The sequence below is a fragment of the Abramis brama genome (genome assembly GCF_963993115.1).
Source record: "Abramis brama genome assembly, chromosome: 11".
NCBI lineage: Eukaryota > Metazoa > Chordata > Actinopteri > Cypriniformes > Leuciscidae > Abramis > Abramis brama.
Window position 1 is genome coordinate 28542198 of NC_139973.1, and position 17967 is coordinate 28560164.

Genomic DNA, 17967 nt, shown 5'->3' on the forward strand with positions numbered 1-17967 from the left:
GTGCATGAAGAATGGCAGAAAGGTGATCCTCATCAGGTTGAATTCCTTGCGCATTCACCAGATGGCCCAGGAAGCGCAGACTGGTTTTGTTGAACTGACATTTCGATTGATTCAGTTTCAGTCCAGCATCCTGTAAGCGCTGAACAACGGCTTTGAGCGTGTGATCATGTTCAGTTTGCGTACGTCCCCAGAGAATGATATCATGAAGGTAATTGGCAACATTCGGAAGTCCCTGCAAAACTGTTACCAACATTCTATGAAAAGCAGAAGGTGCTGAAGCAAGTCCGTACGGTACGCGGCAAAATCTGAAAAGTCCTTTGTGAATAATGAAGGCGGTCAGATCGCCTCATGTAAGGGCAACTGAAAATAAGCACTCTACAAATCGATAGTGGAAAATACAGTCGTTCCCCTTAACAAAGACAACAGTTCCTCAATGTGTGGTAGTGGGTAGCTATCCGTAATTACAGCCTTGTTGGGTTCTCTCAGATCCACGCACATTCGAATGGCACCCGACTTTTTCTGTACTACTACTATCGGGGAGACCCACGGCGAAGCATCTACTCTCTCTATAATGTCAGACTCGAGAAGGCGATGAATTTCCTCACTGACTGCGGCTCTAACAGACAACAGTAAGTGGCGGAGTTTCTGGCGCACAGGAGCAACAGCTGGAGAAGTCTTTACTCTGTGCACAAAGCCTTTTGCACATCCCAAAGCAGCTGAAGGCGTCAACGCAGACAATCGCAGCACAGGTGTTGATGACTGCGCTGGCAAAATTGAATTGCCTTCAAAACGAAGATGTAAGCCATTAATAAGATCCATCCCAAGCAGAGCTGTGCCAGATTCCACCACAAAGAATAACGTGGAGCAGGTGATGTCATCCATAGAGACAGTGGCAGGTAAGCAGCCAAGTACAGGAATCGGAGCACGAGAATACGTCACCAGTTTCAATGGAGGCGGCAGCAGAGCATCTTTCTGGAAGTGTGTCTCATACACAATTTTAGGCAATATAGAAACAGATGACCCAGAATCCACGGTAAGCTCGATAGGCACAGTTGCGGTCGCAATGAGAGCAGTGCACCGAATTTTATCAGTTAGTGAGTCATGCATATAAAGGATCTGAACTTCAGGCAAGCCAATTTCACACACTGAGCAAGCTTGTCCTGAATGACACACCCGCGAATAATGTCCCATCTTTTGACAGTTGACAGTTACACTGTGCCGATGCAGCAGGACAACTACGATCATTCGCGAGGTGTTTCTTAGATCCACAACGATAGCATTCACGAGAGGACGAAGCAGGTGCAGTAGTTGACGAAGGCTTTGAAGAACGCATTGTAGACGGTGGCTTTAAAGGTGGTCTACGACGGAAATGTCCAGCTGCAGGTGGAGGCTTTGCATGTATCACTTGCACAGGAACTGAACGAGTATTCGATAATAATTTGGCTTGTTCACCAGCAGCTTCTGTTTGGGTGGCTATAGTAATGGCTTTTTCCAGAGTCAATTCAGATTCCAAAAGCAGTCTCTCACGAATCCGATGACTGGACATGTCGTCCAAAGTAGCTGCAAAGTCACAAGTAACCGCTAAGTCCCATAGAGCAGCTACGTACTGAATTATAGTTTCTCCTGGTGCCTGAACAGGTTTCATGAAAGCATGGCGCTCAGCCACTATGTTCCGTCGAGGGGTAAAATGCGCTTTCAAGGCCGCAATCGCATCTTCCATCGTATCACCTTGATTCGGCAAGGAATAGAACAATCTTTGTCCTTCAGTCCCCAGACAATGTAGCAGTAGTGCTCGTTTGCGCTCGACCGGCCATGCATCTCCAGAAGCACCAACAACAAACAAATAATTCTGGAACATCCGTAGCCACGTGTCGAAAGGAATAGTTGGTTCACCAGGACATGGCAAAAATGCAATATTAACCAACTGTAGAACCGCAGAACCATACGTCATAGCAGTGTGAGGATGACAGCGCCAGCCTAACAGTCTGATGCCGGAAGTGGGCGGGGTAAAAGCATCTAAGGGGTGGAGATGGGTAGGTTTAGGGATGGGTTTAGGGGTCAGGGGGTGGAGATGGGTAGGTTTAGGTATGGTATACAGTGAGGAAAATAAGTATTTGAACACCCTGCTATTTTGCAAGTTCTCCCACTTAGAAATCATGGAGGGGTCTGAAATTGTCATCGTAGGTGCATGTCCACTGTGAGAGACATAATCTAAAAAAAAAAATCCAGAAATCACAATGTATGATTTTTTAACTATTTATTTGTATGATACAGCTGCAAATAAGTATTTGAACACCTGTCTATCAGCTAGAATTCTGACCCTCAAAGACCTGTTAGTCTGCCTTTAAAATGTCCACCTCCACTCCATTTATTATCCTAAATTAGATGCACCTGTTTGAGGTTGTTAGCTGCATAAAGACACCTGTCCACCCCATACAATCAGTAAGAATCCAACTACTAACATGGCCAAGACCAAAGAGCTGTCCAAAGACACTAGAGACAAAATTGTACACCTCCACAAGGCTGGAAAGGGCTACGGGGAAATTGCCAAGCAGCTTGGTGAAAAAAAGGTCCACTGTTGGAGCAATCATTAGAAAATGGAAGAAGCTAAACATGACTGTCAATCTCCCTCGGACTGGGGCTCCATGCAAGATCTCACCTCGTGGGGTCTCAATGATCCTAAGAAAGGTGAGAAATCAGCCCAGAACTACACGGGAGGAGCTGGTCAATGACCGGAAAAGAGCTGGGACCACCGTTTCCAAGGTTACTGTTGGTAATACACTAAGACGTCATGGTTTGAAATCATGCATGGCACGGAAGTTTCCCCTGCTTAAACCAGCACATGTCAAGGCCCGTCTTAAGTTTGCCAATGACCATTTGGATGATCCAGAGGAGTCATGGGAGAAAGTCATGTGGTCAGATGAGACCAAAATAGAACTTTTTGGTCATAATTCCACTAAACGTGTTTGGAGGAAGAAGAATGATGAGTACCATCCCAAGAACACCATCCCTACTGTGAAGCATGGGGGTGGTAGCATCATGCTTTGGGGGTGTTTTTCTGCACATGGGACAGGGCGACTGCACTGTATTAAGGAGAGGATGACCGGGGCCATGTATTGCAAGATTTTGGGGAACAACCTCCTTCCCACAGTTAGAGCATTGAAGATGGGTCGAGGCTGGGTCTTCCAACATGACAATGACCCGAAGCACACAGCCAGGATAACCAAGGAGTGGCTCTGTAAGAAGCATATCAAGGTTCTGGCGTGGCCTAGCCAGTCTCCAGACCTAAACCCAATAGAGAATCTTTGGAGGGAGCTCAAACTCCGTGTTTCTCAGCGACAGCCCAGAAACCTGACTGATCTAGAGAAGATCTGTGTGGAGGAGTGGGCCAAAATCCCTCCTGCAGTGTGTGCAAACCTGGTGAAAAACTACAGGAAACGTTTGACCTCTGTAATTGCAAACAAAGGCTACTGTACCAAATATTAACATTGATTTTCTCAGGTGTTCAAATACTTATTTGCAGCTGTATCATACAAATAAATAGTTAAAAAATCATACACTGTGATTTCTGGATTTTTTTTTTTAGATTATGTCTCTCACAGTGGACATGCACCTACGATGACAATTTCAGACCCCTCCATGATTTCTAAGTGGGAGAACTTGCAAAATAGCAGGGTGTTCAAATACTTATTTTCCTCACTGTATGTAAGGTGGATATGTATAGTATGTTAGGCTGGCGCTGTCGTCCTCACACTGCTATGACGTATGGTTCTGCGGTTCTGCAGTCAGACCTATCTTCAAAAAATGGCGTGGAAAAAGTAGAAACAGCTGCCATCTCCAAAAAGAAAAGTACCTCGTCGCCAATTTGTTATATCCTTAGTAAGAAGGATTGAAAGGCATTCTTAAATAAGGAACTCTTTAATGAACAATAGAAGTAGCAAAATAGAACAGCGCCGATAGCAGCTGGTGCAACACTTCAGACTCTCTTATTCTTCTGTTCTCAATATCACATATCACGAACCTCTATCACCACCTACTGGCCAATATGCACAGAAGAACACAACAGATAACAATTGATATATATATATATATATATATATATATATATATTCATATATATATTCATATATATATATATATATTCATGTATGTATGATTATTACTGTACATTTATCTGCCTGTTACTTGTATATTGCTGAGAAGTGGTTAGGTTTAGGGTTGTCCAAACCAGTTCAGCGGTTCATCGCCCTGCAGTCGATTCTAAAGATTTCATTGGTCATGTCAATTACTGTACTGACTGCCTACACCAAACACTGATCCATAAACCTACCCATCACTGTAACCTTAACCAATTCAATTAGCTGTAGGGCGGGATTTCCGCTGGAACTTTCTGAATTGAACCGGTTTGGGAGGAAAAAATAAATCACACTTAGGGGTGAGATTAGCAGACTTTTATCTACATAACAGTATAATTTACACAGGGCTTGACATTAACTTTTTTAGTTACTAGCCTCTCAGCATTTTTACTGGCCACAATTTTGACATCGATATCATGGGGTATCATATAGATATTTTTAATATTATCTCATAATTTGGCAGCAGGTATATTAGGCTGCAATCACTTTAAGACCTGACACATGGATCCATTATACTGTTACACATGCATTTTCTTTCCCAACTTTTTATGTTCACTTAAAACATAACTGACTGTGTACATGAATACTCGCCGAGACCGGAATTTTGACATTATTTTTTGTGTATTTGACTGTAAAAAAGAACTCAATTTAGTACTGAGATGCGGCTTTATGTGTGCGCACTTTGGGTTTGAGGTTTGTGTGTCAACTCGCTGTTGAAGACTGCCACTGCTGAAATCCACCCGCATTTGACGGGCTGGCAGGTGTTAATGTCAAGTCCTGAATGTACATAATAGTAACGTTATTGTAATATGTAATGTAAAATTATTGTGGCTTTATTATGGTTGTTCAAATTTAAATTGTACCCTAAAATATCATCTCATGATGACAAACTTATACCCTACCACTTAATCGCATGATGATGATGAAATTCCCATGTGGTTTCTCATTAAAAGCAGTAGGTTTACTTGTGGCAAAATTCAATAACTGCCCTAATAAAAAATGCCATTTTCACTGTCTGTTTAGAGACGCACAGAGCACTTGGACATGCGTTTGTCTCTCCGGGCGCATGCTTGTGGGTGTAAAAAAAATTATTGGTATAAATCAGCATATCTATATATGGTGTCCAATACTCACTGTGAGATTTGTTGGTGAAGTAGTTATAATACTGAGATACATAGGTGATGATGCTTAATCTATCAGGCACTCTCATGGACACCATGTCTTCTGGATCTAGCAGGGCTGGAATACCCAACTCACTCTCAGCAACCTCAAATGCCTTTGAAAAAAAAAGAGAGAAAGGTTGCATAACAGCAGAGTATGAACCACCAAAAACAGCACAAAAAAACCTTAGTTATGACACATACTGTCATACTAAATACACGTAATACAGTCATAAAAATACAGTAGAGGCTAAAAAAAAAAAACTTTTTCAAAGCCATACACCAGTCCTAAATGTCTTGTTTTAGGAGTAATTAGCATGTTTTGTCCATAATGATGTTGTCCGTTAGCTTAGAAAGCTTTTCAGAATAGCAGATCACAGCTTTGCGTGAACAAAATGCTATTTAAACAATTGTAACAACCACATGACATGTTATAACAAAACACTTAACAACCAATATCTACACTAGCTGTCAGTATCTGGTTCTACAGTTTACAGTTAACTATAGTCAAAGTCGACTTACATTTAAAATGTTTTTATGAACAATTTATTTAAAAACACTTTAAGGAAAATGCATTTACGCAGTAAAAAAAGACAACTGTATAAAAAAATGGGTTTTAGTATAACATTGTAACATGTACACATTTACATCACTGTTTATGCAGTCACAATGGGCTAAAAAGATGATTTATGACAAAAAAAGTTAGCATTACTCAGTCATATGACTGACACAAATATAGGTGCTTTGCTGCAACCACTTCCTCTTTCTAGAGCCGTTATAAAAAAAAACCCACACAATTTAAGAATTGTCAACAGCTAGCGGTTTATTCTGCATAATTATTTATATCAACAGCATAAGTCAGAATTATTATAGCCTCCCCATCTCATTTTTGATCAGCTGTTTGTGTAATACTCACCAGATGATTGTTCTCAAAGACATTTTCTTTTGAGAGGGAGTCAAAATCTCTAGGGGACAAAAAAATTTTTTAGCAAGTGTAAAGTCACAAATCAAACATCCCAATGAGTACTAAAAATATACAGGAATAGATGATAATTGGCTTTTTTTGTGTGTGTGTGACATGTTAATGTTCTTGTCTAAAAGCTAATTTTGCAGATAAAAGCTGATTTTGTCAGCGTTTAGAATTACACTAGAATACAAATAAAACAAAACTCAAATTAAAATAGGGTGAACTTCACATACAATTTATTTGTGATGTGTAAATGTAATCTCTCTTTTAAAGCCTGTGTGGCTGGGACACAAATCATGACACTTTAAATAACCTAATAACATTCTCCATTCCTCAATATTTTTGTATGAATTATTTTGTATTTATCTGCTGCTATGTCTTGGAGGTGAAATTACATTTAACAATACTAATTAAATTATGTTAAGCTTTTATTATACATTTTAAATTAACACTAAGGTTTTTTTGTTGTTGTTGTTGTTTTTTACTAATAAACCTGTATGTTCTCATCATACCAAGTAATCATTCCACTCTATGACTTGGATTAAATCACTGGAGTTCATTTTACTTCACTGTTTTAATTTTAATTAATTTTACACAACAAATGCACCCCAATGAATTTCACTGGATGCATAAAAACAACTAACACATTGTTCATATAGTTTCTTCTTTCAGAAGAAAGAAAATGGAACGGCATTAGGGTTTATAAATGATGATAAAATTTCAAGTTTGGTTGAACTATTCCTATTGTGAACCAGACAGCTTGTCACTTCCTGTTTATTTCAAGTCACACCTAACAATAGCACAATACAAGCTACATCTTCAAAAAGCATGTAAGGAAACAACGTTTCCATCTGTTAAAGATGCCCTGACTTATTTAAGATGATGACATTTCAGGAGGTACGTTATGTCATATTCAGAGAAGTGGAAAATACAAACAAATGAAAAAATGAAGTGTCAAAGATGCTCACATGAGATCAGGTCTGTTTCTATGGATAATGGCACAGAAGGCCAGTCCATCTCTGAAGGATGAAGACATGTTTGTAATATTCACATTATTGTAACTTTCACACTGGTTCCTGCACCAGTCCTGCAAAGCTTTTAGAGAGCCCATGGTCGAGATTCAATCCCAAATCCACACTTATTGCCTGATCCGGATCTTGAAATACAAATGAAGACCTAAGAGTTCATGAGAAACCCCTTTCCACATGTCTCTATCCGGTGCAGTTAGATCCGGCTGTCTGAAATCTCTCCGATTCCATTCGATCAAAGTAAGCAGTATGGACAACGAGTAGAGCTTTGACCGGACTGTCTTTAATCCAAAAAATCAACACGAATGGAGTCAAACTCCAACAACTTGAGTTACAGGCTTGACTGTCCGTCTTTCAAAATGAGAAAGCAATGATACTTCGGCGTTCAATTTAAAAAAAAAGATACAAAGTCAGAAAGCAGGATAAAGTAGGCCCAACCCCTAACAGTTAAATACTCTTTTAGGCGTAACGTGTACTGACGAATTTGGTGTACAGACTGCTCAGACAGACAGAGGCGTTCAGACTCATACGCCAAGATATTTATTGTCAAAATAAAAGTCACGTCCGATTTGGTACAAATTACAAAACAAACCTTACCAAACGATTTTATTTATTTGTCTTGTCTGGCTTGATGGGTCTTTCTATCATATTCTTATTTACGCAGCAGCAATAAAATAATGTAATCGTTTTATTTTAAAATTATAGTCTATCAAAAACGAATTCTGATTTTTTTTTTAACGTGTTTAAAACTGTGATGGTAAACAAAGAGTGAAATAAGCTAAATAAAAATAAAATATATAATCTAATATATATATATATATATATATATATATATATATATATATATATATATATATATATATATATATATATATGAAGAGTTCAGATGCAAAAGCCTCTAAGTGCCATCTGAAATTTTCTTCTAGAATGATCATTTTTAGAAAGCTTGTATATTTAAGTTCAATAATTTCACTTAAATGGCAATGTAAATTACCTATTAATTGTCATTTAACTGAAATTACTGAACTACAAGCTTTATAAAAATGATCATTCTAGAAGAAAATTTCAGATGGCACTTAGAGGCTTTTGCATCTGAACTCTTCATATATATATATATATATATATATATATATATATATATATATATATATATATATATATATATATATATATATATATATATAAATATTTCACGACATCCATCATCCCCCCTAGTCTCACGTAGTCAGACCGATTGTGGGCATGACGTCTGAGGCTGAGACACTCCTCTTTCTTGTCCCTTGAAAATATTTTTCAAAAGTAATAATCCTGGAAGTTGAGTCATCATGGAATGACGGCTGCTGACGTACCGTGCTGCAGACGCAGAAATAACTGTACAGTATGTAGGGCCTACACCACTCAATGGCAAAAAGCATGTTTCTCGCTGGACAGCCAGTCAAAATGAACCGTGTTTAAAATGTATTACATTATTGTACATTCAAGTCTACTACATAATTTATTCATATCTATAGTAGCCTAGGCCTATTCATTTTCATTTTAAAGTATGGGTGAATCACTTTTAAATATAAAAAAAGAATGCGGTGTAAATAGACACTCCATAATAGGAATAATAATAAGAAGAATTATAATTATAATAGGCATGATTATTTATACAGCACATTTCATACACAATGACAATTCTAAGTGCTTTACATACAGGTCTGCAGCTATCGATTAGTTTAGTAATCGAGAATTCTACCGATTATTCCATCGATGGAGTAATCGGATTAAAAAAAAAGTGGTAATAAAAATACAGACCCTTTCCAAAAAATTAGAATATCATGGAAAAGTTCATTTATTTCCATAATTCCATTCAAAACGTTAAACTTCCATAGATTATAGATTCAGGGCCCACAACTTAAACGATTTAAAGTATTTAGTTGTTTATTTGTACATAATTTGGGCTTCCAGCTCATAAAACCCACGAAAACAGGATTTCAAAAAATTTGAATATTACATGAAATCACACAGTAATTACACAGTGATACCATGGTCATTGAACCAGGTTTTGGTTATTTTGGCAGTGTGGGCAGGTGCAAATCCTGCTGGAAAATGAAGGAAGCATGAAGTGCTCTGAAAATGTCCTGGTAGACGGCTGCGTTGACTCTGGATTTAATAAAGCACAGTGGACCAAGTCCTCTTTTCTGATGAGAGCAAATTTTGCATCTCATTTGGAAATCAAGGTCCCAGAGTCTGGAGGAAGAATGGAGAGGCACACAATCCAAGATGCTTGAAGTCCAGTGTGAAGTTTCCACAGTCTGTGTTGGTTTGGGGAGCCATGTCATCGGCTGGTGTTGGTCCACTGTGCTGTCCACTCAACGCAGCCGTCTACCAGGACATTTTCAGAGCACTTCATGCTTCCTTCAGCAGACAAGCTTTATGGAGATGCTGACTTCATTTTCCAGCAGGATTTGCACCTGCCCACACTGCCAAAATAACCAAAACCTGGTTCAATGACCATGGTATCACTGTGTAATTACTGTGTGATTTCATGTAATATTCTAATTTTTTGAAATCCTGTTTTCGTGGGTTTTATGAGCTGGAAGCCCAAATTATGTACAAATAAACAACTAAATACTTGAAATCATTTATGTTGTGGGCCCTGAATCTATAATCTATGGAAGTTTAACATTTTGAATGGAATTATGGAAATAAATAAACTTTTCCATGATATTCTAATTTTTTGGAAAGGGTTTGTAGATCCAAGTGAACAACAACCTTTAAAATGACTTAAAATACAAATATATAATAACAAGCAAAAATAACTGGTTCAAATAAAGTATCAAAGTAAGTAATCATGGGTTAAATACACCATGTAAAAAAACATTAGCCTACTTGTGGGACTCTCCACACATTATGTATGTCCACTTTCCATTGTAAGCCCTTGCTTCCAAGTATGACCTGGGAGCTGGGGCCTATACCATGATGGAATTGAACAAGCTCAGGGTTACGGGATTAGATTCAAGACAGTTTACAAAACCAAACCAATTCAATCAGGTTAATTTAAACCACGCAGGTCATCAACTTTCTCTGTCAACTCAGGCTTTGATCACAAATTCATGAAGCATGTGCATATGAAAGTGTGACATCAGTAGCGAACAGCCAATCAACATAGAGAAACTGCAATTCACTTCTCACGAGAGAATCAGCAAGATTATAGGCTTGTTTGAGATGCGCCTTGCCTCGCCTGAAATGTAGTCGAGACTAGGCAGCTGCAGTGAGGGGAGGAGTGAAAAAAGTGCAGGCAAGATGGGACAGTTCACTGAACTTCTCTCTTTTCACAGTGGATCAGACTCTGTGAGATCAAGGACGGATATCGAGGGATTCACGGGACGGTGCATATCTCAGGCACGGTGTTGCTAATAAACTGGATGTAATTTAAGTTCTGTTATATATATATATATATATATATATATATATATATATATATATATATATATATATATATTTAAAATAAAATTACATCACATAACCCATAGAGATCACAATGTCAGAAAGTTTGGGAATATTCACTCATAATTCATACACATAAAAACATGTTTTACAATCAAACATAAGAGAACAATTTTAAAAGAGAACAATAGAACAATAGGCTACATCACGGTTGTTTAAACAAATGAGCATTAATAGGCCGGGAGCCAGGTCCACTCCTCAGGATGTTTTTTGCTACCTTTTTTTCACTATTATTTCCTATTATCTTATACCTTGGGCCATCACAAGTTGATAATGACCACCCCCAACTCGGCCCCGTTTGGTCTCAGGGGCCAAAAAACACCCTTTTTGGGAAAAGCTTTTGGCGGAATGATGTAATTGTGAATATAAAGGTACTGCAGCTACATAAATGGCCATATAACCCTAAAATTTTGCATGGTGTATCCTGACACATAGGGGAAACTAGCAGAAAAAGATTCTGGGCATTGCTGCCTTTTTTCTGTCAAATATCACCCTCAACATACCCAAAAAATGGCTGTCCGCCTGACAAATTGTCATCAAAAGTGATAATTTTCAAGCATTTTATTATATATATCACTGCCTCAAATGTACATGAAAAACTTCCCAAGTTTATAAGCTTCAAGATGACCTTTCTATCTAGAGGATTATAGCTGGTATAACCAAAGTTCTCCACTGTACCTCAAATCGGAGAAAACAGAACTTTCAAGCATTACCATTCCATATTGGATTAAGCATTTTTTTTTTACATATGAACAATGTCTTAAACAAGAGTTGAGACTTGACTTATGAGCTATACTATATGAAATGAATTGCATGAAAAGTGAGCAATGTTATGCCCCTACCCAGCCAGCAATGACATGTGGGGCCCAAATGGGTCTGACATGAATTTCCCAATTAAGACCCATGCAGTACCCTTACAGGTCCCACTTTTAGTACGTCTGGGCTTCCATGGCTTGCCCCAATGTGGATCCCGGGTGCAAGCCCATAATGGGGCCCACATTTGCCGCCCATGAAGCCCTCATCTGGGCCCCACATGTCATTGCTGGCTGGGTAGGTCAGGGCTATTCAATTAGCTTCATTTGAGGGCCGGATTATTAAATCGAAATGTTGAGGAGGGCCGGTGGGTTTAGCTTATTTATTGAAACATTATTTATTACTTATTGAAACATAACAGTATCAATAAATAAGGTAAAGTAAACCTAAAAAAGTATTGTATTTACTTCACTGTAAAATCCGATTAGTTCAGCTTACTCAAAAAAAGCATGCAAACCGATTGCACTTAAAAAACTAAGTAACGTGAAATAGGAATAGTATGTAGTATTAACAAGTGCATGTCTAGTAGTGTACACTTACAAGAGAGTTCCAGTAACTTAAAACTAATTTGTATAGTATACTTGATTATTTATTTTAAATGTACTCATTTATGCTAGTTGTGTTAACTCTGATGTTTTCTGCATACAACTTGGAATTACTGAGTTTACTTTACTTGTTAAAACCATGCAAACCGATTGCACTTAAAATAGCAAGTAAGCTTTACTCCAATAACTTAAGTGCTATCAATCATCTATTATCATTGAGAATACTTTCACAATTTTACAAAGATAACATTTACAACTGGACAAATAAATGTAAGGCAATGATACAGTTCAAAGGTACATTTATTGTATTTGTTTTCTAAACAACTGACACAGGGGTGGTCCACACAAGTTTGCAGTGGGGTATACAATTTATGTAAATAGTCACTTTAGGTTTTTACATTTTTTTGAAAACAAGAAAACTGAAACACTTTATAAGGTTTATTAGTTAACATTAGGTAGTGTATTAACTAACATGAACTAACCATGAGAAATACATTTATTACAGTATTTATTAATCTTTGTTAATGTTAGTTAATAAAAATACAGCTATTCATTGTTCATGTTAGTTTACAGTGCATTAACTAATGTTAACAAATACAAACTTTGATTTTAATAACGTATTAGTAAATGTATATAAAATCTGAATAAAAATAAATATATTTGAGACCATACCCTGACTCTAACAGATTCTCAACAAACAGCTTTAACAATTCAATACATAACAATGACTCACTTTAATCAATAACACTTCGGAGACCAAACTTGGTATATAGAAGTGCAAAAAAAGTGGCTACATTCATTAATGATGGAATAGTATTTCATCGTTTAAGCCTAAACGATGAAAAAGCAATGTCTCTGACACACATGTACATTAGAAATTAATACACTGACAGATTCTTAAAGGGTTAGTTCACCCAAAAATTGTAATTCTGTCAGTAATTACTCACCCTCATGTTGTTCCAACCCCGTAAGACTTTCGTTCATCTTAGGAACACAAATGAAGATATTTTTGATGAAATCTGAGAGGTTTCTGTCCCTCCATAGACTGCAATGTCATTGCAACTTCTAAGGCCCAGAAAGGTAGTAAAGACATAGTTAAAATAGTCCATGTGACTACAGTACTTCAACCTTAATGTTATGAAGCAACAAGAATACTTCTTGATGTTACAATGACGTTGCGGTCATTGGGGGGTAGAAAGCTCTCAGATTTCATCAAAAATATCTTTATTTGTGTTTTGAAGATGAACGAAGGTCTTACGGGTTTTGAATGACATGAAGGTGAGTAATTACTGACAGAATTTTCATTTTTGGGTGAACTAACCCTTTAACTTGCTCATGAACTAATGGGCTGACAATTTTAAACAAGTGGCTTAGTTTCCCTTTTATTTTTCTATCAACTAATCTAATTCCACTGTCATAAACAAATGTAATCTAATGCCAAACATCAATCTTGCACATTTGATTACTCAACAGGAGATTGTTCAAAGATTGCAGTTTTGGTGAGAGTTTGTTCTGTCTCAAAGCAAGCATACATTTCTGAATGAAGTTTAAAGTCTTTTGGGTAATCCAAATTTAAAGCATAAGACAGACCAAAATAGATGCAAATTGCCTGAGGCAGGTTCTGCAGATTATCCATTACAATACCTCTCTCAACAATGATGGCAGAAGACACTGGGCAAAGGTAGAGTTTATTTTTTTAGAGAGGGAAGTTGACAGTTAGCACCCCAACAGATAGTTGTGCCCAGGCTTCATCAACATCACATACCTGAATGAAACCAAACAATAAAAATATTACAACAGAGAAAAGTGAAAAGGCATTTATAATTTAAAAATGATTTATAGTGAATGGCTGTATATTTTAATGATGGAAAGATGCACTTTTATCATGGATGCATTTTGATGGACTTCAAAAAAATATTAAAAAGCTTATAATGATAAGCCGTTATAAAGCTTGGATGAGACAGGACATTTTCTATTCGTCTATTGTATTCGTCTAAAAGAAGAATGTTATATACACCTAGGATTACTTGAGGGTGAGTAAATCATGGGATAATTTTAACTTTTGGGTGAACTATCCCTTTAAGTATGCAAGGTATTGAATTAAAACTACAGTAAAAATAATTTTGTTAAAGGGTTACTTCACCCAAAGATATAAATTCTGTCATTAATTACTCACCCACATGTCATTCCATACCTTTGAGACTTTTGTTTATCTTCAGAACACAGATGAAGATATTTATTATGAACCCCTTCATAGGCAGCCTAGGCATCTAGCACTTTAAAGCCCCAGAAAGGTAAGAAAGACAAAGTAATCCATGCAAATTTAATATATATATATATATATAATCTTATATATAATCTTAATTTTATGACGCAGTGCGAGTACTTTCTTTGTGCAAAAAAACAATATTCCACTTTATTTACAAAATAACTGACCTGCAATGCATGTTCAAGAGGACATCACAAAGTATGTGTGTTTTGCTCATGCATGAGCAGCCAGTTGTTGTTCTTTGAACAATTCGATAAGATTTAGTAAAACATTTTTGTTTTTTTACAAAAAGCACTCATGTTGCTTCATGAAATGAGGTTAAATCACTGGAGTCAGATGAGCTACTTTAATTATTTATTTAATTGCTGCCTATTGAGGAACAGAAAGGACTCGGATATCATTAAAAGTATCTTCATTTTTTGTTCTGAAGATCAAAAAAGATCTGAAGATCAAAAAAGTGTCATTACCATTATGCCTTTAAGTGGAGAAGTGACTATTAAAGGATTAGTTCACTTTCAAAAAAAAAAAATCCTGATAATTTACTCACCCCCATGTCATTCAAGATGTCCATGTCTTTCTTTCCTCAGTCGAAAAGAAATTAAGGTTTTTGAGGAAAACATTCCAGTATTTTTCTCCATATAATGGACTTCAATGGCAACCAACTTTTCAAATGTTCAAAGAAGGTTCAAATGTCAGTCTGAATGCAGATTTAAAGTCTCTACATCATCTTTGTTTTAATTTATTATTATTTATTTATTATTATTCTTTTCGACTGAAGAAAGAAAGACATGGACATCTTGGATGACATGGGGGTGAGTAAATTATCAGGAAATTTTTATTCATTTTTAAGATTACAGTCCACAGTTAAAGAGTTTATCAACAAAACCCCACAATACTTTAGACAACAGCTAGATAGATTGTAAGCAAAACCATGATCAACTCAGAATAATAAAAAATTAAGGCTGCAGTAAACTCACCCCTGTATTAATTTGCTGCATAAGCTCATCTAATTTCTCTCCAGTACTTCTTGAAGACTTGAAGATTGTGACAAAGCGTGGTGTGTAGCGATCCACAGCACCATAAAAGTTACTCTGCAGTCTGCAGATCTGTGGGGACTATCCTGTTAAACTCTGCAACACAGAAAAAAAAAGAAAAGAAAAAGATTATTAGCCTGTTGTTTATTTTTTATCAATACACATACAAATACAAAGTTTATTAAAAGTAGGCCTATATTCAAAGTTAATACAATTATTTGAATTGTGACTAAAATGCCTCTAAGTCTTGTCTTTAATAGCACCTTGCTTGAGATTTTTGCTAAAATATACACTTCAAAACATGTCAAACAACAACATAAATGATATATACATCATCCATATTTCCACATTTGTATTAATGACGCTATAATGCAAACCGAAAGTTTCTCGTGCGCACGCGAAAGTTTCTCGTGCGCACGCGTTTCTCGTGCGCACGCGAAAGTCCTATTTTTTATTTTTTTTTCACAGGTCCCCTCAGGGGCTCCGTAGAATCTGAATTTACTCAATTTAAAAAATAATAGTTTAATGCTGTTGTGAAATCACAAATACTGTCAAAAAGCATCACATACATCACATTAGCTGCAGGTTACCTTTAACTGTAGATGTGCGCATTTCACCAGATTTGGAACCTTAATAATTTATAAACCAATGCCAACAGAGGAGAATGCATCAGTGAAAATGGTAAAATAGAAAACCATAATTCTTACATTTGGGACAAATAAATCTCTTTTCAGGCATTCCAGGAACTGTCTTGGTAGCTGATAGTTTTATGCGCAAAAAACAAAAAAAACCCATATTCTTCAAGCTCTAATTATCTCAATTATTTGGTAACGTTAGACATTAAGGAAATCAGTAAAAATTGGCGACAGACAGTAAAAAAAAAAAAAACATTCACACAAAAGTCGCATGCTTGATTACTCACCTTATTATTATTCCAAAAACGTAGCGAAGCTCCAGATAAAAATGTAGGTAGTCTGTCAAAGTCTTTCCCATAGACAGTAAAATAAATGGACACAGCGACCCCATTGGATTCAACGGAGACAAAGTGAAGCCAATTAGAAACTCTTACTTCCTGGGGGTCCAGCGTACTGCGCAGACTCAAACTGAGCTTGACGCCGTAGATGTGACGTGAGCAAACCGTCTGTCTTCTAGTAGCTGTGCCAAGAGAAATCTGAATCATTCCCTTCCGAGACTTGCAGAGACGGAGAGTGTGAGTAGGAGCTGTCTATGAGCTAAGAGCAGGAGCAACTTTTAGTAGGTGTTCTGATTAATTACTTTGTCATTTTGCCTCCACGTCCTCCCGATTGCCCACGCGCTTCTCCTCCTGTCCATACGGTAATTTCCTACTGTGCGACAGAGAGTCGCGTGGCTATGACGCAATCGTTAGCCTATTTTTACAAAAATTGCTTCTACGGGGCCATAACGTAAGCTACAAGGTAATGAAGCCTTTTATACATTTTCGTGTTTCTTAGAAATAAATAATGGACGAATGGAGTCTTTAAACGCCTCAGATGTGAAGTTATTCGCTGTCAAAGTGACGCCAAAATGAATGGGAGTCAATGGGATGCTAACAGCAGGCTCTCACAAGTGCCGCCTCTTCTTCTTTGTTTTTTCTGCACATTAGGCATGCTTTAATTCACTGCTGCCTCTCACTGGTTTAGTAACGTCATTGCATCCTTTGTTGCTACTTGCTTATTTCAAGTAAGCGTCACTCAAACGATTGAGTAACTTGTTATTTTCACCCTGCAATTGACTGTAACTCAACAAAACCTAGTAAGAAGTATGTATTTTTTATTACTGAGTAAAGTTTACTAACTATATGTGAGTCAGGAAAGCTATTGGATTTTACAGTGTTGGAAATGTGGTACCCAACAGTATGCAGATTTATGAGTATTTAATAAATAACTTATTTACAGCTATGTACAAAAATATGAATTATACAAGATCATAGCTATTGGTAAGAATTATTTTATTTATAATTATTATAGGCTTAAATGAAAATATTCTAACAGTGAGACTTGATAACCACAGGTAAAACCATAGATGGTTACTCACTCACTACTATGGAAGGCATTTTCTGCCAAATTTAAATAAATAAATTAAATGATTAAAATGAAAATTAAAACCAGATTAACGATTTCATTACAGAAAACTGTACGCAAAAAATGTGACAAAATTGAGAATGAAATTAAATGATTTCATTTTCACAGCATTATCCCTGTCAAATTGAAAAATAAAATGCAATTGGTGATTTCACATTTCATTTTCACTACAGTCTCGAGGCAAGACTGCCAATATTAAAATGAAAAGCCAAACGTGAAAAAGAAACTACAAATACAGTTTTTACAATGCTCTTTAGTAACGCTCACGCAATAATAGTGACACAATTCAAATACAAATGTAAATTTTCGTTTTCATTTTAATTCCTCTTTTATTTCACAGTTTTCATTTTCAAAGACAACCTGCATGCAAATTCTATGTTAATGAGTGGGTGTGGCTTATTCTAGTAACGGCGCTGATACA

General features: G+C 36.8%; 1 protein-coding gene and 1 long non-coding RNA gene across 4 annotated transcripts in view; both read right to left on the reverse strand.

Moving 5' to 3' along the window:
• The window catches only part of micall1a (MICAL-like 1a), a 30604-nt gene extending 22765 nt beyond the window's left edge, over positions 1–7839 (reverse strand). For 2 of the 3 annotated variants that reach the window (XM_084128946.1, XM_084128947.1), the window contains exons 1-3: positions 7232–7817; positions 6213–6261; positions 5271–5412 (exon numbers count right to left, since the gene is read on the reverse strand). In XM_084128946.1, coding sequence (XP_083985072.1) covers positions 5271–5412; positions 6213–6261; positions 7232–7374 — 334 coding nt within the window. In that variant the 5' untranslated portion in view covers positions 7375–7817. Of the gene's footprint in view, positions 1–5270; positions 5413–6212; positions 6262–7231 lie in introns of all 3 variants that reach the window. The other variant, XM_084128945.1, reaches the window with a different exon arrangement.
• Positions 7840–12424: 4585 nt separating this feature from the next.
• Positions 12425–16994, reverse strand: LOC311092296. The gene is made up of 3 exons (XR_014608227.1): positions 16367–16994; positions 15388–15540; positions 12425–13906 (listed from the first exon to the last, which is right to left on the reverse strand). It is a non-coding gene; the product is annotated as an uncharacterized lncRNA (long non-coding RNA).
• Positions 16995–17967: the final 973 nt, after the last annotated feature.